Consider the following 25340-nt stretch of genomic DNA (forward strand, 5'->3'; position numbering starts at 1 on the left):
AAGTTGAGTGGTGTGTCTTCTAAGTTGAGTGTTGTGACGCGACCAGGAGAATCAACTATTTTTTTCCTAAAAGTGTGAGAAAGGAAAAAGAAAAAGAAGAAGAAGAAGAAGAAGTTGGTGGAGATGAAGCGACGGTCGGCCGGGTGCCGGGCAAAGCCACCCGTCGTTTATTCGCACAAAGCCCTTCTTGATGATAGCCATTGTAGACCATCGCCATAGAGAGAGAGAGAGAGAGAGAGAGAGAGAGAGAGAACTAACAGTCGTTAAAAAGGGACGAAAGTAGCTTTGAAGTAGCGTGTAAAGAGGTCTTTATCGAAAGTCAATAGGAAGTCTCTCTTTCTCACCTTTTCGGATCTTTCCTATGTACAGTATATATATATGTATACGCTCTTATTCCTTCTTCTACACCCTCGCGGTGAATGCACCAGAAAAAGATAGAGAGAAAGAGGAGCCAGCTGCTGGATTCTCATACCCCGACGGCCGTCGGCCCTCACAAGTGCTGCGATGGACCTCAGCACCGCTGCCTATCGTTACAACCAGAACATGATGGAATATTATACTTGTAAGCCATCCGTGAGAATTCTTAGATCCGATGATCTCTGACCAACCAGCAAAAGGTTCTTCCTATCCTTCTACCCTGTCTTTTTCGTTTTATTTATCTTAATATTCGTTGACTGGGGGAGGGGGTTGGAGCAATAATTTAATTTCAAAAACTAACAAATTTGTGAACACTTAGAAATCTTGCATCGGATAGAATTTATTTGTAAAATCGATAAGAAAACAAATAGGAAAAACTATAGAGAAAATTGATTTCTCTCGATTGAATCGATTATAAACAACGAATAGGAAACAAAGTAGAACGATCAAGGAGGCGAAAAAAATTTCACCGACCAAAGACCAAAACGATCGGTACGAACTTTCGTTCGTAAGAAAACAGACAGAAATACGTATCAATCGTGTACGGCCTTCGTTTCGTGATCCCGAATCACGTTCGAAACTCGTGAAAAAACTCTAACCACAGTTGATGCGTTTTCTCATCTACGTACAAGATCATCATTTCAAAGATGAGTTCCATGCCGTTCTATCTCTTCTTCTTTCCCTTCCACCCTCCCTGACGCCGTAAACGTTTCGTATTCTCAAGTTTTTATCTCGTTTTTCAATAAAAATAAAATTGCGCTCGGAAATTATTCAATTTGAGAAAAATTATTTAAGATAAATCTAAATAAAGAGAAAAAAAAGTTACTTAATAAAAACGTAATCAGTTTTTTCGTGCATAAAAACGAGATAAATCTATGCTATGTTAATCGAAAAGATTTTCACGTTGGTGTTTAATTAATAATGAAGGTTAAGGTGTAGGTAGTAATGAAGAAAAATTCGAGTATCCTTTTAGTAATCGTTTTGCAGAAGGACGACACATATAGGAAAAGGATCGTTTATATAGGCGTCTGGTATGGATCCGCGATGACGCTAATGAAACGATAATAATTATAAAATACGAGCAGGAGAACGGGTTCTCATTCGCACAGATCGTATTCGGTAGCGCTCGTCGTTAAATCGTTTCGCAACGCGCAAAGCAGAGTAATCCTTTTCCGATGGCGAGAAAAATAAACTTAATTAGTTGTATAAATGAATCCGCTGCTTGTTGCAAATTACCTTACCAACTCATTCGCCATTTTCATACATTCTTATAAATACGTCTCATCTTTTTTCTTTATAAAATCTTTGAATCATCTTCGATGTACTAATGAGTGTAAAACCAGAATTCATTCTAAATGATATTGAAAGTACAACATATTTGCTCGAATCTTACTTTAAATGTATGACGTACTTGTTTCAATAGCGATTCCCTGGAAAAATACAAACAAACGGGTAGAAAAAAGATAGACAAAAAGAAATATGGCGGATATAGCGCAACGAAGTATAATCGCGAACGAATTTTTCTCTCCGTGTTTTTTTTCTATCGTATGCAGGTGCGACTCGAGTAATATACATATATATATATATATATATTTAACGAGAAGGAGAGTGTGTAATACAATACAAGAACAAAGCAAGGCACGAGATGCCGATATGAGAAATATCGAGTGACTACGTTCGAGGATCTATATCGTGCTTCGGCGCGAATCTAACGCACGATTCTCGATAACTTTGACTCGAGTTCGGGCTTCCCAGATCGAATTTCCGATCCGTCGGCGAGATGTCGAATCTTACGAACAAAATGTTGCTTTAATCTTCCAACTTTGAGTCTTTTTCAAATCATTTCGCGTCGTATATCGAATTAAATCAAATCGATTGTAATAGTATTAAAATGAAGTCCAGTGATAAAAATATAAAAAATAAACGATGATCTCTCTCTATCCTCAGACACGCGTTCTTAACGGGGAAACACAATGGAGACTCGAGACAAGAGATCGAAAAGTAGTCCGCAGCAGCTCGGCGCACAGCCAGGTCACCTTATTTCTCTCCGTGGAAGCTTCTTATATCGACGCGTCACGAATCGTGATCGATTAGAAGGGAGTCTGATCGAGAAAAATTATCGAACGTGAAAAAAGCACTTTGAGCACAAAAAGTGACAGAGAAAGGAAAAGAAAGAGAGAGAAGGAAAGAGAGAAAGGGATTTTTTGATCATACAATGCATATGCATCGATACAATACATAAATAAATGAACGAACGTTCGTATCGAATTTATATCGTCGATAGAAAGAGGAAGGAATATAAAAAAAAAAAAAATATGGCGGAATCGATAGGGGGAGGGAAGAGGAAGGTAAAAGTCCTCGTTGGTGAGATCCACCTTCGTTATTTTCGAACGAACGGACGATCCGTATTTTGCCGGATACGTTTCACCGCACACTCGATTTTATTCGCGTATTTAAACCGACGGATGTATTCCCAATATACGATCGAGCAAATCGTAATGGATGAAATCCCATTCTCATACCGCTGCGTTCGATTCGTTCGATTAAAACGAGACACTTTATAATTGGGATCGCGCGTACAGAAAGCGCTTTGGTTTATCGCGTCTTCTTCTGTTACTCTCGGTAACTTTCTACGATGACTGGTCGCATCATTGACGACGACGCTACGACGATAGGCACGATTCGTTAATTATCTTTCATTTCTTCTTATTGTTCTTCTTTGCGTATAACGAATCGATCGCGAAACGCCAGATTCTTTTGATCCGGTCTATATACTTTTCTGAATCGTATTCGATTGACCAATAAGCAATATCGATACTACCTCTCTCTCTCTCTCTCTCTCTCTCTTTCTCTCTCACTCTTTCTTTGCTGGTTTTTAATATTAGGTAAGAGATCGATTTAATTATATAAATATAAATATATATCGAGAGAAAATCTTAAAAACATCTCGAGATTAATTATTGACGCAACCTAAAATGCACGGAGAGAAAGTAAGATAGAGTAATTAAGTTGTAATGTTTTTTTCTTTCTGATGCAGTGCTATCTATCGATCTATCTTTTCGCTGTTATTAGTATAAACCTAATCTCGTTAATCCGAGCTCGTTATTTTGCTTGAAAATATCTAGAGTTCGATTTATTCGAGTAATAAGTTTCGGTAATACCATTGGAAACCGAGTGCAAACCGAGCGGACTCGGTTTGTTACTTCTCTCTCTCGGCAAATCGGCGGGGGTGGTCGAGAGGTTGGCAAAGAGAACCCTCGTATAGTTGTGGTCAGCAGGCGTGACGCCGCGTGTGTGAGTCGCGCGTAGGCCAGTCATGGTGCTTTTGCCGTCGAAATGCCACCATGATTCCAACGATGTCCCCCTGACTACCGGCCAACGCCACGGGGATGCGACCATAAACGCGAAAGCGAATTGATTTGCGACCGGAAAGCGCGTATCGTTTCTAGTAATGATATCGGGGAATCTCTCATTGTCTTCTCTCTATGCGAGATATACCAACTTTCTGTGTTTTTCTCCTTTTGTCAAACAAAATAAACAACTAGAAAATAGAGAAAAATTGTTAAAAGTACGAAAAAAGTTAAAAATGTTGAATATATTTCTCTATCGACGTAGATAATATACTTTTTAAAGTATTCATGATGTATTCTCCGTTATCCCATGATAAAAAATGAAAACTAGAGAAAACATGTAAAAAATGAAATAATGTAGAAAACAGAGAGATCGTTCGCGCGAAAGCATCGATAAATCAAATCGAAATGTAATCTAGCAAACGCAATTATCCGTGGGTAATTGCAACGATAGATTTCATCGGGGAGGCAGCTCGCGTGCATGTGTAAAGACGTGTTTGTTCGTGTGCGCTTGCGTTGACCACGATAACCGCAACGAACGCGATCGGTAACAGTCAAATTAAAAGTAATTGCTTTGATAAAAAAGAAAGAAGAATTAACAAAATTCGGAAAATAAATCGTGTCGTTTCGTTCGGTTCCTTCCCCCCTTTGTTTCGCGGAGACGGGAAAAGAGAGGGAGAGCTTTCCCAGACGCGAATAAAGAGATAATTTAATGTAATGCGTTGTAAGGGACGATCGGAGTTTGATGAAGGAACACTCGACGCGTTACGAGATGATCATCGAATCATCGACGCAGCGGCGCGAACACGAGGGCATATGTCACTAGACAGAACCCTCCATTTGCGTTATTAAACTCGGAATTATCGCGTTCTACTCCATACGTGAATTAAGACCTCGCGTCTGCGAAATAATGAACATTATTAAATGGCGGTGGTGGTGTTTCTCCAAAAGTTACCGCGTATTCGTTCGATTTTCTGAACAAAACTCGTGCCAAAGATCCGTAAGATAAATCGAGAAAATAAACCTCAGGAACCCGCCTACGTAGTTCTACGATCCCATACGAACCATGAGAAATTATAGCAAAGATCTTTTGAAAATCTCACCGAGTTATAATAATCCCTCAAACGATACTTTCAAGTAGAATGAAATTCTCGACAAAAAAATCATATTCTCCTCTCTGCGATTGATATATATATATATATATATAATAACGTCCCTTTCTCTTTCTTTCCTCCCTTTTTTCCTGTACTCTCCCTTTTCTTTCTTTTTCTTACCAGGCACGTTCAAGAGAAAAGCGCAATTTTCCGAAAAAGGGGACGATCGGTCACGTTCAATAACTTCCATTCCTCTCTCGCAAAAGCGATACAACTTTCACCTGCTTTCTCAACAACGACATTGCTACGTCGAGTTAACCATAACTCGGTTACCATTTAGAAAACATACAGTAACAAAACTTTTCTCAAAAATACAAACGTACACGCTTTGTTCGATCGATTTTACACAAAGCGGTTCATTTTATTTCGATTCGTGCGAATATTTTCAAAATCATAAAGCAATTTCAACAACAAATATATCATACAAATTTGTCTAAATATTGGCACGATTAAAAAATTCCATTTAAATGAAATGGTAAAGAAAGGAAGGCCACTTCTCATACTTTTTTCCCCACAGGATCAAAGTCCAATACGTATCCTTGTAAGAAGTTCGTGGAACGTCGCAAGCTTTAAATCGAAAGCTCGAAAGTCTCGCGAGAGTGCACGGAAGGTTGACCCCGAATGATATCTTTCTTTCTTTCTTTTTCTTTCCTTCCTTCCTTCCTTCCTTCCTTCTTTCTTTCTTTCTTTCTTTCATTCCTTCTTAGCATCGTTAGACCATTCTAAAGTACATTCTTAAAGCTCGAGTAGGTAGGATCGTTCGACTCGACTAATGCTCCATCGATTTCGATTTTTCCAGGCCACGGTGGAGTTAACCAGCTTGGTGGTGTCTTTGTGAATGGGAGGCCCTTACCGGACGTGGTAAGGCAAAGGATCGTCGAACTCGCGCACAGTGGTGTCCGACCGTGCGACATTTCGAGACAACTCAGGGTATCTCACGGCTGTGTATCCAAGATATTGTCTAGGTGAGTAACTCTTATCTCTTTTATTTTTACTCTTATAATGGACCACCTTTTCAATTTATTTGTCTTCATTGTATTGCACATAGGATCGCGATTGCAATCGTCTCTCGGCATAAATAAAAAAAAAGAAGAAAACTAAAGAAAGTATTCTCCTCTATTCTCGGATCCGAGTGATTTAATTAAAGACGCCGTTAGAAGTTTGAGTAAGAAATAAGGCTCGGGAAGTAACGACAGGACCGGAAGGAAACACCCTTCTCTCTCTCTCTGTGTTGGTGGGGAGACGCGGGGGTGCCAAGGGAGCCGACGATATGCGGTTTCCGTGTTTTTTCCACCCTCTACCCCGCTCGGCTATAACGGGTGGCCTCGTGCCGTTTTGATGGGCCGAATGTCATTCTTCCGCCGTCGTCCTTCTCGTCTTTAGAATATCATTGTCATCTATGCGAGCGAGTTCTTTCATGGATTCAATATAATAGACGGATTATATTATTTGCTGCTACTGGAGTAAAAGAGGGAAAGAGAATATTTTACCCTTCATAGGAATAAACCCCCATATATCCATTTCTCTTCGATTCTTTTCTCTCTGCATTGATAGCCGGAGAAAATAACTAAACTTCGAATATCTATGTTTTTAAATAAATAATAAAGTATCGGAGCTTTTTGTTAAAAGAAAAAAAAAAGAAAAAAAAGAAAAAACAGAGAAAAGAAAAATATGTAATAAAAAAAAGTCAACGTCTAGTGGACATAACGAATGTATTCGATGTCATGTCATAGAAATTATACTTCTGGGATTTATTACTGAAATTCAATCGCGATCCGCGAGAACACGAGACACTTTTTTCTCAATATCCGTGTGCTAATGAATGTAGGTATGTAGGTAGGTATGTAGGTAGGTATTCGGTTAGGTATGCGCGTATGTGTTTTCCGACAGAAAGGACGGTCTAACGCTCAAGCCCGTAAAAGTTAACAGTTATAAACTTAATCGACTGTTATCCAATATCCATTTATCGAATACGAACGCGATACTAGAAAGGGCGGCAATGAATAGAACGAACGGCTATTGCATGTTGCATGTATGTACCATCGATAAGTACTTACTTTCAATACGACAAAGAAAGATGGAGAGTGAACGCAATTTTCTCTTCTTATTGGATCGATAGCTTCGACGGCGCGAATTCCAATTTGAACGTGGTCGAAATCGATCGCGACTAGGAAAAAAGAGAAAGAGAAAGAGAAAGACGACGAAATGATTATCCATGTGGTCGTATGGATCTCGTCGATGAAATTACGATTTCCTAAATGATTTATTTAGAAACCAACGGAAATAGCCCGGTCGACGAATTAATCGATTGCTCGTAAAAGCACACACACCACAGGTGATCGTGTACTTTTGCCTGTACAATCGAATTGTCTCACTATCGCAATTTTATACTTTCGTCTGGAGAAAAAAAGTCAAAGCTAAAAACATTGTAAGAACTATATTCCACGGAAAAAAAGAAGAAGAAAAAGAAAAAAGTAAAAACTTTCGTTCGCAATTTCGTCGACGAGTTATGTTCTAAAAATAGAAGAAGAAGGAGATGAAGAAGGAAGAAGTGGCAAGAGACGATAAATAACAAAAACGGATGCAAGTTGTACAATTTTACGGCTGGAAAACGTTCGCGCCATGCCGAAAGGGTTTTCGGGAGAAGGAAACAGCGTTAAAACACAAGAGGTTGCCGTTTTACGCAGTCACGCGTCGGTGATACACCTCGTAAGAACGCGCGTTCTCTTTCGTCTTCGCGGAATCGTCTGCACCGGCACCGAATTGCCACCAAAACGCCACGAAAACGCCACTGAAAAGCTACTCTCTAACATACGGGACTTGTTCAATAGCCGAATTCTCCAATCGAAATGAGAGAAGCTCGTAAAAAGAGCCGCGCGTAGTGTTGAAAAGCTTGTGCACTAGACCTTTACAGAAGGATAAGCATCTACCGCTTTTTAGGCAACAAAAAGAGACCCAAAATTATTTGGTCCAGACACAAAGAGATCTTCCCCTGCTTCTTCTTCTTATTATTCTTCTTCTTCTTCTTCTTCTTCTTCGTGGTAAAGCAAAGAGTAAATCGGTTTATCTTTGTACGCGGTTGAAGTCAACAGAATTTCTATGTAATACTTAGGAATTAATCCTTCGGTAAATGTTCAAGGATTTCTCGTCGCAAATGAAATCATTCGTAACTATAAAAAGGAAAAAAATGTTCTAAATTTTCGTCATAAATATTATTTTGAAACTGATATTTATTGCCATTGATCATAATTATGATTTACGATCGAAATGATCGTGATCTATCTACGACAATGATTTAAAAGGAGGAAAAACTACGTTTATATCGCCCGGAGAATGAAAGTGTAGTGAATCATACGTGAACCTGTTTCGAACGCATTTAAATCGAAATTAAGCGAGAGCACTCGGTCGATTTGAAAAATCGTACGATCTAATGACTATTTCACGCGAGGGAGCCCGAAGCAGAACAAAAAGAGAAAAAGAGAATTGTTACAAAGCGAACGGCATAGATCAAGAAAGATAGAGAGAGAGAGAGAGAGAGAGAGAGAGAGAGAGAGTGAAATGTCAACGGTTGAGTATTGCCATGTGTGCTTGGAATGGGGTTTTACGCCAGATATAATCGTATCTAATAATTTCGAAGGGTTCCACCCGTGACCTCTACTATTTAAGGGTGCCAGAACGCTTTTATAACAGCAGGTTCAAAATCCAACGTTATTCTCAATAATTCTCGCTCTTGTTCTTTTTTTTTTCCTTTTCTTTTATCGTGACTATTACAATAAGTATTGGATCATTAAATTCGTGATCGGTATTTGCAATACGATGGTCAATATATATTACCTCGATTAAAAAAAATATTATAAGAGAAATCTATTTTCTCGTATCGCGCAGCTAACAATGCTTCGTTTAATCTGCAAATGTGAATATAGATAAATTTGTTTTTCGTAGATAATTATCTTTTTGGCATCGAATCGTTCGCAGTTGATTTCACGCGAAGCGTTCGAGTTAGAGAATTCAGGGAAGTTCTCAGTTCTCGGTTCTCAAGAGACATATCGAGAGATAAAGCGAGAAGCAAGAGACGACAAGTTGAAGTGTCGATAATCGAATTTTAGCGTGGTAGATCAATTTCTGGCTTCCCCGTGTCTGCCCCCGTGTCTTTCCCCGTGTCTCCCCCCCCCCGAAAGTAAGAACGGCGTTAGAAGCTCGCTAGGGGACGGCTCAATTCGCCGTTAGCGCGTTCCGCGTCAAGTGCCGACCGCGTTCCTTCGTCGAAATCATATTAGGCTTTGCCATAACCGTAAGAACCCATTAACGATCCCACGGAACAAACCGAAAATCTACGATATCATTTATAGTTGGCTCAATATAATCTTTCACAAAAAGTCGAATAATTTTTTGAATTCGATGTTATTGATAACGCCGGAATCATTTTCCTACCGTTAGAATAATGAAAATTGTTAAAATGCCGGTGTGTCTCTTTCGAGAATGATACGACGAATGGTACGTTCGCAAAATAAACGGCTAGAAAAGGGAGGATATATATCGAGAACGAGTAGGAGAGAAGCCGAGCGAGGTTCTCGGACCCACATCCATCAAGGCGGCCCACAAGCGGACCATTATTGCGGGCTTTCTGCCGTAATTGAATTTAAGCACGAGCGAAGATATTATTTAACTAATTAGGCACAAAGGGCGCGTTCACGGCGGTCCAATCGCGATCGTCCATCGCCGCTGGCGAGCCCGTGAGTTCCTATAGCCGCGGGTGGCTGCCAGAGAGGGAGAGAGACGGGGGTAGGCCAGCAGGGGGCAGAAGCCGTTTGTTTTAAAACAGCCGGCCGTTGACGCACCGTTGGACGACTATTCGTTATTCCAACGTTGGCTGACTGCCTCTCCGGAAAAATGCGCAATCTTTTCTCTCTTACCCTTTTCTCTTACAAAAAGTAAGCCATCGAGACTTTGTTTTTCCATTCTTATACATTTTTTCTTATATTTTTTTCAATGTTGTATTATCTTGAAGTGAATTGAATATAATTTATCTAGAGAAAGTAACGTACTCTAACAGCTAAAGTGATTTTAACTTGGTTTCAACACAGGTATTACGAAACCGGTAGCTTCAAGGCTGGCGTGATAGGTGGTTCGAAACCTAAGGTAGCAACGCCACCAGTGGTCGATGCTATCGCTAATTACAAGAGGGACAATCCAACGATGTTTGCTTGGGAGATACGAGACAGGTTGTTAGCCGAAGGGATTTGCTCGCAGGACAACGTACCATCCGTCTCCTCGATCAATCGGTAAGTAAACGTGTATTACATATCTTATCGGTCTCTTCAAAATCTCCGAATAACGATAACATCGACTACACCTGAGGAGCTCCCCGTCATAGAAACAAAAGACAGTTCTCCGGAGACCAGTTTTAGAAAAACTAAAAAGGGGGGGATTCGATCATCGAAATCGCTCGACATATGCTCCGCTCGAATCACCGATGGGAGCGATTAGTCCTAGCACTTTTGTGCTACTAGCAACACCCTCGGCCACTTCATTTCGAACAAGTGTGCATCGAGATAAGTGTACAACACAGACCAATTCGACACCCCCGATCCTATTGACCTTTCGCAGGTTCCTTCGGGAACGAGCCGATTAATTCGAGTGTTTTTACGTCGCGTCGTGGCTCGGGTCAGCGGCTCGGAGTAGAACACTAGTAGTACTACCTACGACTTCGAAGGGCCGTCCTACAAAGAGAAAAACAGGGGAACTAACTCCCATGAGACGGCATTACAGCGTATCAGCACCGCACAAACTGAACAACTCGGCTGCTGCTGCTGCTGTTGCTGTTCTTCCCTTTCCCTCTTTCTCTTTCTTTTTCTCTTTCTCTTTCTCTTTCTTCTCGTTTGGAATGGAGGAGAGAGAGATAAAGGGAGATGGAAGAAAAGGCAGAGAACCATTGATCGACTCGCATATGTCCCGAGATTTAATCAGTCGCTACTTAAGACCTTATCTCCTGTCTCATCCGCCTCATCTCTCGTGTACTTTAGCGTGTTGTTACAGTCCCTATTCCTACTATCCCTACAAGTGGATAACTGATAATCTAATCGAGCGTAATGCGGATCGAATTTCTTACAAGCGAGATCAACTAATCCGATTTCCCTGGACTTGCTAATGGAAACCTACGCAAATGAGTTTAACGCGTTGACGAGCATCTAAACCACTAATTTAACATTCTTACTTTCTCTTTTATTTTTATCCTTCGAATATTCGATCTCAATCTTAACCTAATTTCTAAGTATAGGGAATGACGGGGAAAAAAAAAGTAATACTTTGAAAAAATGTAAAATGTAAAAATTAACAAAATAACATTCGACGATAAATCGTAGAATATTGTGCCGAACACACGTGAGATCGTTAGAACGAAATATAAAGATAAGAAAAGCGTGAGACTGTAAGGGCCATCAAGATCTAAATAATATTACGACGCGACGTTGAGAGGGATGTAACGGACGATAAAGTTTCGTCGATTCGCGGACACTTTCGACGGTCATGCTATGCGCCAGACTTGCTCGTGCGCTTCTTTCGGTTTGCTTACGGTTATTTTCATTCGCTCCTGAGTATGAGAAACAGAGAAAGAGAGTTAGAGAGAGAGAGAGAGGGAAAGGATAAGCACGTATTCAGAACAGCGTGAAAGCTAGGCGTATGTAGCTACAGAAATGGCTTTTTGGCCGAGCATTCGATGCGTCTTGGAAGGATTCTAGTAGTTGAGGGTGCGCCGGTGGCTTGTTGCTCGAGTGACTCCTCCACCTCTCCTTCTCTCTCTCTCTTTCTCTTTCACACACACTCGCACGCGCACCATGTCTCGCTTCGGTAGCCCTGTCTTTCTCTCTCTTAGATCGTCGATCCTCCTCGTGGCCCTCCTCGAGCCAAGGTCCAGATGGCAGGTATTGATCTGAATCCGGAGAGCAGATCGCCTGGAAAAACTTAACCCGCGGTTACTTACCTAGCTACTACCTTTCTGGTACACCTTCTACGTGAGTCAGTCTTATCTTTTCTTCTTCTACACTCTCTTTCTCTCTCACGTACGCTAGACGTGTCCGCAAGATTTCTCAACTGTGACTAGGTAAACGTATTTCCTTCCGAAATAAACTATAGCGAGTTGTTGTAAAAGTTAGATTAGTCTTTCCTAGTTGCCATCAAGAGATTCCTTTACCACGTTGAAATTTCATTCGATGGATGAACTATTCAAAGAGAGAGAGAGAGAGGAAGAGGAAGTGGAAGAGTTTTCGAAAAAACAAGGAGACATAGATATGATCGCGAAACCCCTCCCTCCCTCCCTCCTACCCTCCCTGTGATTTCTAACCATTAGGAAAGCACGACTCGCTTTTTCCAAACTACTTTTCCGGACGAAGAAATAATGATGGAGTTAATATAAAGTATTGTCCTGTTTTGTCGTCGGGCCACTTTCGAACGAGACGGTCCACGAAAAGCTTGCTAGCTAGTTATCAAAGAGGAAGATGAGTAGAGGAAAGAGTTGGGGTGACACGAAGAACGTCTTTGCCGAGGAAAAAAGTGCACAAAGAAAAGAAGAGAGAAAGAAAGATATAATGGAGTGGTTTTCGCGAAAAATAACGGTTATATATCGCGAGTATGAGACAGATTTGAGGATAGGATAAAAACAAGGCGAAAAATGAGAAGAAGATTGTACGCTAACAGTTCCGAGCTTCTTCTTCATCGTCCTCTACTTCTTTTCCTCTTTCTCCTCCTCCTCCTCCTCCTCCTTCCCCTGTTCCTTAACCTCCTTCTTTTATACGAATGAACCGAGTGATTTTTCTTGTTCGCTTTATTTCCTTATTATCTCATAGTCAGCACACTCGTCCTTCGAAAATAATATTACCGATTAGCGATCCGTAAATTATCTATATCTTTTATTATTCTCAAATATTTATAACTTTTTACTAAATTATACGCATTTATTTTTTAGTTACATTGTTGAGCGCTATATGATCAAAAATATGTTGTTCTTTTTGGAAAAGGCAATGCGTGCTTAAAAAATGATGAACGAAAAGATCTTTCTAAAACTTTACCCGAAGTCTTCGTGGAAAAGAAAAAGAGACGAGTTGGAAAAAATCGAAAAGGAGAATAAAGAAGAAGGAAGACGAAGAAGGAATGAAAGAGGTACGGAGGAAGGATTTTGGGAGGAAATATTGATAGGCTCGACTTTGGCTGCGGAGTCACGCTCGAGTAGGTGGCTCTCTGCTGAGGTCTATCTTATATCTATACCTATATATATCTATATATATACCTATATCTATCCAAACCACCACCGAAAAGAGAGAGAGACAGAGAGACAGAGAGAGAGAGAGAGAGAGAGGGAAAGACTCACCACTCTAGGTTGCTGCTACTACTCTGTAACCCTCTTATTCTCTCTCTTACTCTTCTCTTCGTCTCAGGGGCAGATCGATAAGGAGCGAGGTTTGCCCGAGGGCTTTACGCCGGGTTCACAGCCTCCTTCTTCTCGTTTCCTCGAGCACAGCCCCCGACGACGTTCTGCTTTAGCGTGGCTCGCGTTTTCACCCTCTCTCTCTCTCTCTCTCTCTCTCTCTCTCTCTCTCTTTCTTTTTCTTCCTCTCTGTCTCCGTCTCTCTTCTGTGGTTTCAACGAAGTCGATATCCTAGAAAGGGAGAAAGCCTCCCTTAACTTCCTGTTGTTCCACCGGAACATCCTTCGTCCTAACTCCTGCCACGGATCCGACGATCTTCCGACGAGATAAATCTTATCCTAAAGACGAGCAAGCCATAACAGCTCTCCGAAAGAATAGTTATCGCCATCTTATTTTATCTTTCGAACAAAGCCTCAACTTGAGATACGATCTATTTGAACTAACAGAAATAATAATCGTAGATACGCGGGTTTGTTTCATACTTTGGAAAAAATTGACGAACGCCAGTTTCGTTCTCCTCGAGTTCTCTACGATCGCGCAGAGACCAAACTAATTAATTGAAATTCTGCTAGTTAGGAGAGGAGGAAGGAAATCGCGAAGAAAACGTTGTCGAACGCATCGATCAAGTACTATATATCTATCTCGTAAGTATAATTCGACGTAATGATCGGTAGAGTTCGACAACAGTTGGTTGAAAATCTGTCGTAGCAAATCCAGAACTCGAATCGTATCAATCTGTCATCGAGCTCTCTTTAGGGGTAGGAGGAGGGAACCAGTTAGTAGTTTTTCCTTGGACGCTATCGTACCGGTCAATCTCCCGCGGAGGCAGGCGCAAGCAAACGGGGTCCATTACTTCCATATCATTTCTCACCCTCGGAATTCACAGACTTAGTTTCGAATAAGAGAAAGAAAGAGAAAGGTAATGCGTATGTGTGTTCTCGCGTTGAGCCGCCATATGGCTGGCTGGTAGTATATACGAGCTACTACTTTTACATGGGGATACGACCAATGGAATACAACAACGACTGCTACTTTCATGCCACTTTCGGCTTTCCGGATGGCGCTTCTTTCTTCTCTTTTTCTTTTTATATATTTCCCTTTCTCTCTGCTCTATCTCCCTGCTCATCTTTCGCTTATTAAATTACGTCCTCATAAATAACGTTGCCTACCTAGAACGTAGCCTTATTTACCATTCCATCGGCTTCAGGGACTCCCCTTCTTCCCTGGGACGAGCCACCGTCAAATCGGCATTCGTCATCCGTTTCCTTGCTTTGCTGCAGGGGTTGGGAGTCCAAGACGGGACTTGGTTCCTTCCTTTTCTGTCGTCGAAGAGACTAAGATAATACGTCTCTGCTCGTATAAAAAATCCATTTCTCATATGACCGACCGACTATTCGCGGCTCGTCTTTCTACTTTCGTTTCGGATTGGTTAACTAACACGGTTTCTCTATCATTTATCTCTATCGATATACTATTATATACTCGGATCGTAATATTAATCGCAAAAGAATAAAAAAAATAAACATAAAAGATAGATTGTTGTAAGGGTAGACGATTTGTTTCTATAACGATTCGGGAAAGAAAAGAAGATAGTTAAAAAAGCATAAAAAGGCAAGCGTATAAGGGAGATCGAAGGAGAACAATATGGTGTATCGCGGTGGTGTGCCTCGTTAAAGCGGCCATATTTGCCGAGGGAGGGATGAAACGGGTAGAGTAGAGAGAGAGGCTTCTACCTTATTCGACGGCACCCTCAAGGGTGGGCGGAGGATGATGCTTCGAGGTTGTGGCTGTGGCGGTAGCAGCGCGTATCCATAACCGTCCTTTGTCTGGATAACGCAATTATTACCGCGTTTCATCATACCCTCCCGCCTAAAATTAGCCTCAAATGAAGTTACAATTACGGGCCCTCTGCTATCTCTACTACCCTCTGTTCCTCCACTCATCCTCTTGTTTCTCTCCCTGAACAAGAGGCAACGACTAGTGTGCTGGTGGTACGAGACCAGGTATGAGAGAAAGAGACTTTCGGCTTTCTGCTCGACGACATTTCGACGAAGGACGAGGACGAAGGATAACAATGACGAAGAGAAGAGGAGATGAGGATGTCGCCCGGGACACGAAATCCAGGTTGCCTTGGAAACGTCAGAGGACAGACGGAACCGCAATGAAACCGGATGGTCGCTTCTACTCTCTCTCGCTCTCTCTCTCTCTCTCCCTCTTTCACTATCGTACGCTACCTGCGGCCCATAATGCTTCCCCCGTCCTTCCCTTTCCTTTCTACCCGAGAACCCGGAATATCCCGTGTAGCAATCGGAGAAGTTTCTACAGGGTAAAAGTACTTCACCACCAGAATGAGTCAAAAAGATGCCGCTTTATTTTCCTCTTCAACAGTCAAGAATAGTTGTACCTGCGGTTATAGATGTTAAACATTATTTGTATTTTGATCAAATCGCAAGTTTCGAAAGAGGTAACGTTCGAGAAGAAACTTTAAAAAGTATCGAACAATGATCTACTATAGTGTGGTCGACAACAAAGTCGAAAGAAGAAGAAGCAAAGAAGTAAAGCACCGTTATGGAAGAACCAATGTAGTATTTAAGAGAGAGAGAGAGAGACAAAAAATGATAGCGAAACCGCTATTCACCGGGCGATGAATCGTGGAATCGTACGTTTAATGGTCCGGTGATTAACGCAATGACCGACGGTTAACGAACCGCCAAGTACTCGTAGATTAATAGGATATCGTCAATGAAACGATCGTGTAGATACGTAATCGAATATTATCGATCGGTCGAATACAATACGTTCTCTCGGTAATCGACTGGCCAAAGCAAAATGGCGACGAGCCTTCCGCAACTTTGCGATGCATGCTGCGACAATGGTGGAAGCTCGGGCAAAATTTCAAAGACGTACATATTTTCAAGCGGAATCTTTTAATAAATCGTTATTGAGAGAGGGTTTTATCCGATGGAAAGAGAGACGAATTGAGGAAAAAATTGACTAGCTTGACAGCAGTATTATATATATATCGTATAGATATATATATATATAGTATATATACATAGGACCATTTCTCCATCGAATAAATCACAAGGTTCGACATTCGTGCACGGTCGACTTCATAATAGTTCGCGTACACGGAAGGTATCCTCCTCTTGACTTCTCACCGTATATAGATACAATGTACGTGAACGCGCGCTCGCGCGCGCGCGTGTGTACTTACGTGCGAGGTGTCAGTAAAGGCGATACATTATAAATCGTGTGTTACATTGTGCTTAGGAGGGTATCGTCGTGACTGTTGACTCGGCCGGTAGTATTGTTGGATGCACACCTTTTGTCGGCGAGGAATCGAGCAAACAAACACACGGGAATATACACGCAAACGACTCTACGAAGAGAGAGAGAAAGAGAGAAGCCTTTCGCGTATTTCTACGCGTTACCTACGTTAATATAGTTATGTATATATATATATAGTTTCTAGTATATAATACCCGGTGAACGGCAGCTGCTGTTCGACAATGCATCCTACGTGTCTCTCTATATATAAATGTATATACGTGTGCGAACATATATATATGTAGTACGTGTATAATAATATACTCGTCCCAAGCAGAGGGGTACACTTCATCAAAATGACTAGGATGCGGCATTTGGGGTGGCACAGAAATGGTGTGGTGCTACGATACTCTGCTTTAATCTAACCTATAGCTATATCTGTATATATATATATAGGAATATAGGTGTATATACCTATACCTAAACCTATACCTATACCTATACCTGATCCGCAAGCACGTTCTTTCGCGTGCATCTACGTGAACTCCTGCGCAAGCTCGACGTCTCTTCCTTTTCTTTTCGATAGCTTTCGTTCTTTTCCTCTTTCCTCGTGCTCGCCTAGCGGATCCTTCCGATGGCACTCTTCCAACCCTCGAAAGATTAAGAAGACACCGACACTGCGAAGCTACGAGTTTGGGAATTGACCGTAACTCGTGTTCGAAATTTCTACAATACGCGTTCCTTCAATCGTCTGCCTTGGGGAATACAAATAAATACAAATGTTCATTTATCCAAGATATTATTCTTTTAAATAACAAAAATAATTTCGTAGTAATACAAAATAATAACTAAACAAACACTATTATTTTCGAATTAGATAAAGAAAAACAATAAGATGGATGGAAGGAAAGGGTATAACTTTTGTTCAAGAATCAACGCGAAGAGAGCGAAGGACTCGGAGAATGAGTAGCTTGGTACGCTACAAAGAGAGAAAGAGAGAGAGAGAGAGAATGAGAGAGAGAACGAAGTGGCGGAATATCAGGATACACCTTTTCCAGGCATTGTGCTCCTCTGAAGGGCGTACAATAGCCATGGAGCGAGTCCCGTATTGTGTCTATGGCGCGACGGAACAGTTCTCGCTACTCTCTTCTTCTTCTTCTCCTTCTCGCTCTCTCTACACCCACTATTCATCTCTTTCTCTCTCTTTCTCTCTCTCTCTCTCTCTCTCTCTCTCTTTCTCTCTTTCTCATTCTCTTGACTCTGGAGTTAACGAGAGAGGAGTTCCGTTCTAGAGTTATATTCTCGCGTTAGTCCATAGTTCGTAGCATCTGCCTGGATGCTGCTGCTAAATCCTCCGAAAATCCCCATTGAAATCCTCCACGCGATTCTCCATGGGGAGCATATAATGGCCTGTAATAACTTTAAAAGCCGCCGATATTAATCTCGCGAATAAATCTCTTCACCTGAGGAGAGACCTGTCGTCGTCGTCGTTGGTTGATTTGCGAAAAAGTTGGAGGAAGAGAGGAAGGGAGGAAGGGTGACCGGGTTAGAAAAAAAGATGAGATATTAATTATTAACGTGGCATCGAATTAAACTAATTCGAAGAATATATTGACCTATATAAATAATACTTGGGTAGATAACGATTCATGGAAAAACATACGTGCTATAACACTATATTATCTCGTATCGTTTCTGTACTTTATAAATGTTAAGAAAGGCGCGTTCCCGTTACGCTCGAAGGACACTCCTTTCGAAAGCGGACCGTATAAATGGCGATTAAATCCGAAGAAATTAAGCTCCGACGCTCTCCGTTGGAGAGAAAATTTAAATCCTCTTCTAACACCGACTGAAACCTCCTATTTCTCCTTCCATTTTCTCTCCCTCTCTCTCTGTCTCTCTCTCTCTCTCTCTTCTTCTTTCCCTTGGAGAAAGCATCGCGTTGAGAAATGCGATAAAGTTCGCGTAGAGGTAATTTGAGTATAAAGTTTTATTCGCAATAATTTAGTTCGGAGGGAGGGGTGAATGAGAAAGAGAGAGAGAGGGTAGCAGTGGAAGAAGAGGGTGGCGGATAAGGACGAACATAGGTAACTTTACCTACGTATATAGGTGTATATGTACTATATACTACATATATATATATATATAGAGAGAGAGAGAGAGGTGTGCTGCTCGCCTTTTCGTTCTTCCCTCTGTGAAGCGGCGCACGAGGAGAGGAACACAGAAGCGCGGGTCATATATTTGATGGGATACTTGGCATAAAGTCGCGCATAAAAGTAATGCCAACATTAAAGTTTGTGGTTCCAGAGTCATACCACGGCCGTATCCTCCTCTTCTTCTTCGTCGTCGTCGTCGTCGTCGCCGTCGTCGTCGTTGGGCCGCCATCATGGTAGCTTACTCCAATGGTTTCTAACTTGTAAGCTTCACGCGTTTGTTCGTCGAAAGAACGACCCAACGAACTACTTCGTACCTATACCTTTTCGTCGTTATATTCGTCAAGACACACCGGAATAAGAATCTAAGATTTTATGGATATAGAGAAAAAGAGAGAAGAAAAGTTATATTTATATATGCAATAATTTCGTAAGATGTGGTCAAAGCATGATTAAAAAAGAAAAACTCGGCGAATAAAATAGTATGCTATTTTTATATCTTTATAAAAAAAAAACCACACCGTAGTACATATGACTATAAAGAAATATGATAAAAAAAAAAAGAAAAAAAAAAGCAATTTCACGATAAACTATACGAACTAATAATGTAAAGTAAAATAATGTATGCGAGGATCTGAGAGTATGATCTTTATGTTGTATTTCCATCTCTCTTTCTCTCTATCTTCGAAAGTTATCGTTCGATGGATCGACTTGGCCTCAGTCCCGATAAAGTAACGCGACGATATCGACGTTACGTTGGAATACGAGCGGATACGAGCGTAGTATAGTACGACCGGCCGGTGATTTAAATCAGCTTTCGGAGTCGTTTAAAAACGGCGACGTCGAAAATGGCTTCTAGAAATGGATACTCTCGATGGTAAATCGCGTCTCTCGTCGTCGTATAGTTGAAATAATAACCGACCAAGTACCACTAGAAGGTATCCTCAACTATTTTTCATTCGAACATTCTATCTCGTTATATTATTATTTCTTTTTGATTTTGAAGAACCCATTGAAAAACGATCAAGAACAAAGGATAAGGATAAAGGATAGGTAAGAGGATCATAGGGGTGGATCGAAACGCTTAAAGAAAAGTCGAAGAGTTTATTCGGAGTGGCCGTTTGGGAACGATCGTTTGGCGCCAGGGGAAAAATGGCTTCTTCCTACCACGTGCCACCCCCGACACGCTTCACCCTCATAATTCTACTCGTCCTTCGTCCGCGTCTACGGTACCGAATAGGCGTCACCTACGACTTTTCTTTGAATCCTCTTCGATCCTCTTCTCAAACGCCTGCCTGCCTGCCTTTGTAAATTTTCCGGGTGCAGCACATGCAAGAATCTGATTTTAAGAGCAAAATTAATCTTACATTCGATTCGGTATTCGTTGCTTACAATCGGAAAAGAACAAAAAAATAATAAGATACTTAGAAGACGTTTATTCGTTCGTTTGCCACGAGATCCGGAACGCGTCACTTGTCGCCGAATAAAATTGAACTCGATTAAAGTCGTGGCTCGTTCCCTCTCGTGACTCCGAATTTTCTCTCTTTCCCAAAGAACGAAAGAGAAAGAGAGAGAGAGAGAGAGAGAAGAAGAAAGCATTAAAGTGCACGGAATTCGACTCGGAATCCTGAGGCAAGGTGCAACGTTACGGGCCATAGACCGCAACAGGGGCGTAGATAAAACCACGAGAGGGTGGTCCGTACGGAACAGAGACACTCAATGATTAGATGAAGTGCAAGAGGGCTGGAAAAAGAGAAGGATAGAGAGAGAAGCAAATCCTAACATTTCCTCTTCGTTTCCATCCACCCTTTCTCTTTCTCTTTCTCTTTTTTACGTTCTCCACCATTCTCTTCTCGATTTTCTCGACAAGGAGCAACCATAAAAGAACCCTTTGATCTTTCCTTGTATTCGCGAATCCGACTTTTCACGTCGATCGATATCCTCGAGTTGGAAAAAAGAAAGAAAAGAAGAGAAGAACCTTTAGATCGGCATGGCACGCAGCGCCAATTAACGCGAGCACGTTTCTGGATGGTAGGAGCAGTGATGATGATGACGGTGCCGATGACGGGGCCGATGATGACTGTGGTTTTGCTCGAAGTTCCTTAGCTTAAAGAAAACGCGCTTGTGTTTATTCCTTCCTTCTTCGTAGTCTCGTTTGCACCGCGGCACAGATAAAATCTCAAACTGTTACATGTTGTAAGTGAACGAGTCGTTGCACTTAATTAAATTGCCGATTATGCTCGTTATAGAACCGCGTGCGGTTAACTCGTTCTACGTATATTCTCGCGTTTTTACTTAGGTATGTACTTATGTAGGTGTCTACGCTCGTAGTTACGTTTCCTTAAGTTTCGCGAAAGACACGCGCCGCGATTTCACCACGGAAGACGAATGGAAACTAACTTCCAGCTGGAGAAACTGTGCAAAAAAAATAATATTAAATATGTATTTAATATGAAATTCGTATGTAAAAGTTGTATCGTTAATCAATGGTAATCGTCGAACAATTACGTAAACGTTAACGTTAATACAACTAATGTCGATGACGTATGGCGATAAGTCGGGTCGTTCTTGCATAACACCGTTTGATACCTTCTAATCACCCTAGAGCCTAACCTTGATAAGGATCGCTGCTAATTGTTGCGAATTGGCGAAGGTGGCGAACGAACGAGGGAGTTCGGGCAACAGGTGTCCTCTGATTGATCGCCGTTACTCGCACCCTCACGATTACCTAGCCCACAAACACATTCACGACAGAAACGAAGGACTTAATGTCGATCCATTACGAACTGGTCCATCCCGAACTGCGAATTCGTTGACCCACCACCGTTGACTAAAGCCAACGCAAAATCAGACGAAAAGAGAAAATGGAGTTGGTAATGCGAAACCCATTCAACGTATCGATGTCTCTCAGGACGCATTGAATTTTTTTATCGCTGATTTCCTCCGAACAATATCGATTCGCTTTTCCTAGTTCGTTTGTTCCTATTTTCAAGATAATCCGCTTTTATAATTATCATTCTTTTGCGTGTAACGATCGAGTAATAATTAATATACATATACCGAAAACATAAATAACAAGCAATTTAAACGATAAAAAATAATAAAGTAATTAGAAAGATCGTAATCTCGTAATAAAATATGAATATTCTATAATAAGAAAAAAGGTGTATCTCCGAATATAATTAGGTATATCTCGAACAAATAAGCGGATGGATATTTAAAAAAAAGAAAAAAATAATAAAACTCCGTTGGTTTCCGTATGTGGAAAGAGTTATATAAGCGTATAGAAGGGCGAAAGGGCGTAGCCGTCGGTCGTTGGCGCCTCGTATGAACTTCTTCCGCGAACCGAAACCGGTGTTGCGAGGAGCTAGCAGCACGCGGTGAGATTAACGGCGCTGCCGCGAATATTCACCGAGGTAATTGATACCGACGTCCAACCGGCTGACCATTCAAAACGCACGCACGATATATCACGGATAATAAGCGCGGGTTGCATGCTCCAAGAAGAAGAAGAAGAAGAAGAAGCCCAACCAACGGATCCGTAAAGTTCCTCGAGAACTCTTCTTCTCGTTTACGATTACACGCTGGTTCAGCAAAGTCACCTTAACTGACGATACATCGATAATTATCGTTCTTACGCATCGAAAGAGGACAATAATTAAACCGTTAATAATTATCCTTTAATTAGAATTATCGGTAAGAACTCGTTGAACGAATTAGAATATGATTTGTGTTAAGGCTATTTACTTGGACGCGTGTAATGTTATATTTGAAATTGTGAAGATTTCTCTTTGGAAGGAACCTATGTATTATTTAATATTGCATTATAGTACGGTTCGTGCGGCAAAATTCTCCCGATGGTGCACGAGCGTAAAGTATTGAGTTATCGGGTTAAGAGTCGAACCGAACCGAGTGTACCTACCGGCGACGACCTATTGTTCGCAGAATCGTGAGAAACAAGGCGGCGGAGAAGGCGAAGCACGCGCATCAGCAACAGCAGGCGCAGCAGCAGCAAGGTCAGCAGCAAGGTCAGCCAGGATCAGGTGGTTCCGTGTCGGTGATAGCCCATGCACCTGCAACGCCGACGGGTCATCCTGCGGCCACCGCTCCCAATGCCTACAGCATCAGTGGCATCCTCGGAATCCCCGCACACCATCAGGATCCAAACGGCAACAGCATCAAGAGAAAGCGAGCCGATGACGGTGAGTCACCCTTCTGCTTTATACGGAATTCCTATAACGATACTTTATCCTCGATTTCGAATCTGTACAAAATGTTTCTTCAATAATTTTATATCAGTACGGTAATTATGAATAATAAATGATAATTAATCTTTTGAATTTGTATACAACTAGTTAAATTTATTTTATTCGAAATTAACATATTTATCGTTTCACCGATTAACGGTTCCAATTAAAAAAAAATAAATATTCTAAATTTAATCTTTAGGAACACTTATATCAAGATAATCGAGAGAAATTCTCCGTAATAGTTTATTTTATTCTTTCGACGCGATAAAATCTCTCGAATGAGGGCGAACCTAGTGGCAAGGTGCTTCTACTTCGAGTGAACGAATAAAACTGTTTTCGAGAAGGGAATAGAGAGGAGAAAAGGGAGAGAGGGAGAGAGAGTACTTATTTACGAGCGATCGGGGTTACCGCGAGAGGAGAGGTTGTCGCGGCTCGAGTAAGATTAGCCACACACACGGCAAGGTTATCGGTCAAACGTCGCGCAGCACGTGCTGCGATTCATTCTGCTGTCATTGCGTGAATAACGCGGCCCGAAATATTCCTGACACGTGCCGTACACACGTGACCTACGACGATGCGCGTTCGCGGAAGCAAAAAAAGAGAGAGAGAGAGAGCGGAAGCAAAAAGAACGCATCGAATTTATAAACAATTCGTTATACTTCATTTAATAAGGAACCATTTTTGTATCTACCAGTTCAAACTTTTCGTAGTAAGAATATACACAGTATAGTAAACAAATTCAAATTCTTTTCACCCGTGGCTTTAAAGGGTTAATGTTTGATGCTTCTTTCCATAATTATTTTTCATTTAACACATTTTCTACAACAAAATTGATTATTCAGTTACATATAGAAACGTTAAGTCGAATTAAGTATTTTTTGAAATGCCAATTATACGAACAACCTAATTGAGTTTCGACGAAAAAGCTCAACAGCGAAGAAGTATACATATACAAGAAATATACATACGACTCGAACATATTCTAGGAATGGATTACGAACGACGTTTGCCGCGTACGACGCAAATGTATAAGTATGCACATATATATATCGATTCGTACCAATGCAGGAACCGGCGCCGATGATACACGAGTAATTCGATATAATCGAATTACGCGAGCGACGGATGCGGTCGCAAAAGTGGTTGCGTCCGCGGCGAAAGCACTCAATGTTTTGCGGCCGCGGAGGGTGTACGTATTAGATTATAAACTTCACAGACCGCAGCAGCTTCTATATCCTCGACCCAACGACACATTAGTTAGTCTCCCTCTTTCTCTCCTGGGATATTATTGGTCTCTGCATACACGCAAACGCTGGACTCTTATCGTTCCTTCCGAAATCATTCTATTCAATAACTTTTCACTTTGTCTCGTATACTACATCTATTTCATTGTCAACAAATTCATTTCTCTCCGGCTATTCTAAATAATACGTAGCGTCGTCCTGTGCACTGTGCATAATAATCGAAAAAAAGAAGAAAGAAAAAAAGGAACGAAAAAATAGTATTCGGTTACGTTAGCAATGAAACACAGGAAATAAGCTCTCGACGTACATTTTGTATCGAATGCTTTTATAAAAAATGAATATATGCATTTTGTGTTGATCTATTTATCTTGTATGTATTCTGCGAATAAAATTCGACCAATCTCCTAGATTTGACAAATGTATTCAAAACTTTTTTTCGAAAACCCAATGAAATATCGTGCTTTACTAAAGGAATGACGATATTATTTATATATTTTTCAACAATTCTTTTCAAGATTCATCGATTTAGGACACAAAAATTTGTACATTATCATTAATTATTATTACCGCATATATAAATACAAGTTTAGTCGTTGACAAATCTAAAAGGATAGAAACAAGTATATTTGAAGATGAATCCGTCGCCGAGGTTTTGGTCGCTACAGCTTATTACGAATTTACGAAGAACCTCTCGAGGGAAGCATTGCAATCTATCGAGGCTGTTTGTTGTCGCGTTACATCTGCGCGCTTTTCGCCCCAAGTAGAATTCCAAAGGCCGTTCCTGTCCCACCCTACATGGCACGCTAACACATACAAGCATATATATATAAAGATGTACACACACGATCGGTAGTGAGCGACAAAGTTGGAGGGGACTGGCAACGGGACCAGATTCACCCCAAAGTCCATTATTACTCGTGTATTGTATTGCTTAACATTGACTCAATTGCTTTCGAATAACGTGCTTGCTCTGCTCACGAGTTCTTCTCTAGCTGCCCTCGCGAGCATCAATCGAATCATTCGATTTACTGCTCTTTTCTCTCTCTCACTATCTCTCTCCGTGACTCTCTTTATTACGTTCTC

At 41.2% G+C, this 25340-nt stretch overlaps 1 protein-coding gene across 1 annotated transcript in view; it reads left to right on the forward strand.

The window, feature by feature from the left end:
* LOC106793923 overlaps positions 1-25340 on the forward strand; it is a 95247-nt gene that overhangs the window by 62549 nt on the left and 7358 nt on the right. The window contains exons 3-5 of the mRNA XM_014761215.1: positions 5721-5886; positions 10006-10203; positions 22709-22965. Of these exons, the coding sequence (XP_014616701.1) occupies positions 5721-5886; positions 10006-10203; positions 22709-22965 (621 nt within the window). The remainder of the gene's footprint in view (positions 1-5720; positions 5887-10005; positions 10204-22708; positions 22966-25340) is intronic.

This window comes from Polistes canadensis, unplaced genomic scaffold (genome assembly GCF_001313835.1).
Source record: "Polistes canadensis isolate GaletaPanama2010 unplaced genomic scaffold, ASM131383v1 scaffold_21, whole genome shotgun sequence".
Lineage (NCBI taxonomy): Eukaryota > Metazoa > Arthropoda > Insecta > Hymenoptera > Vespidae > Polistes > Polistes canadensis.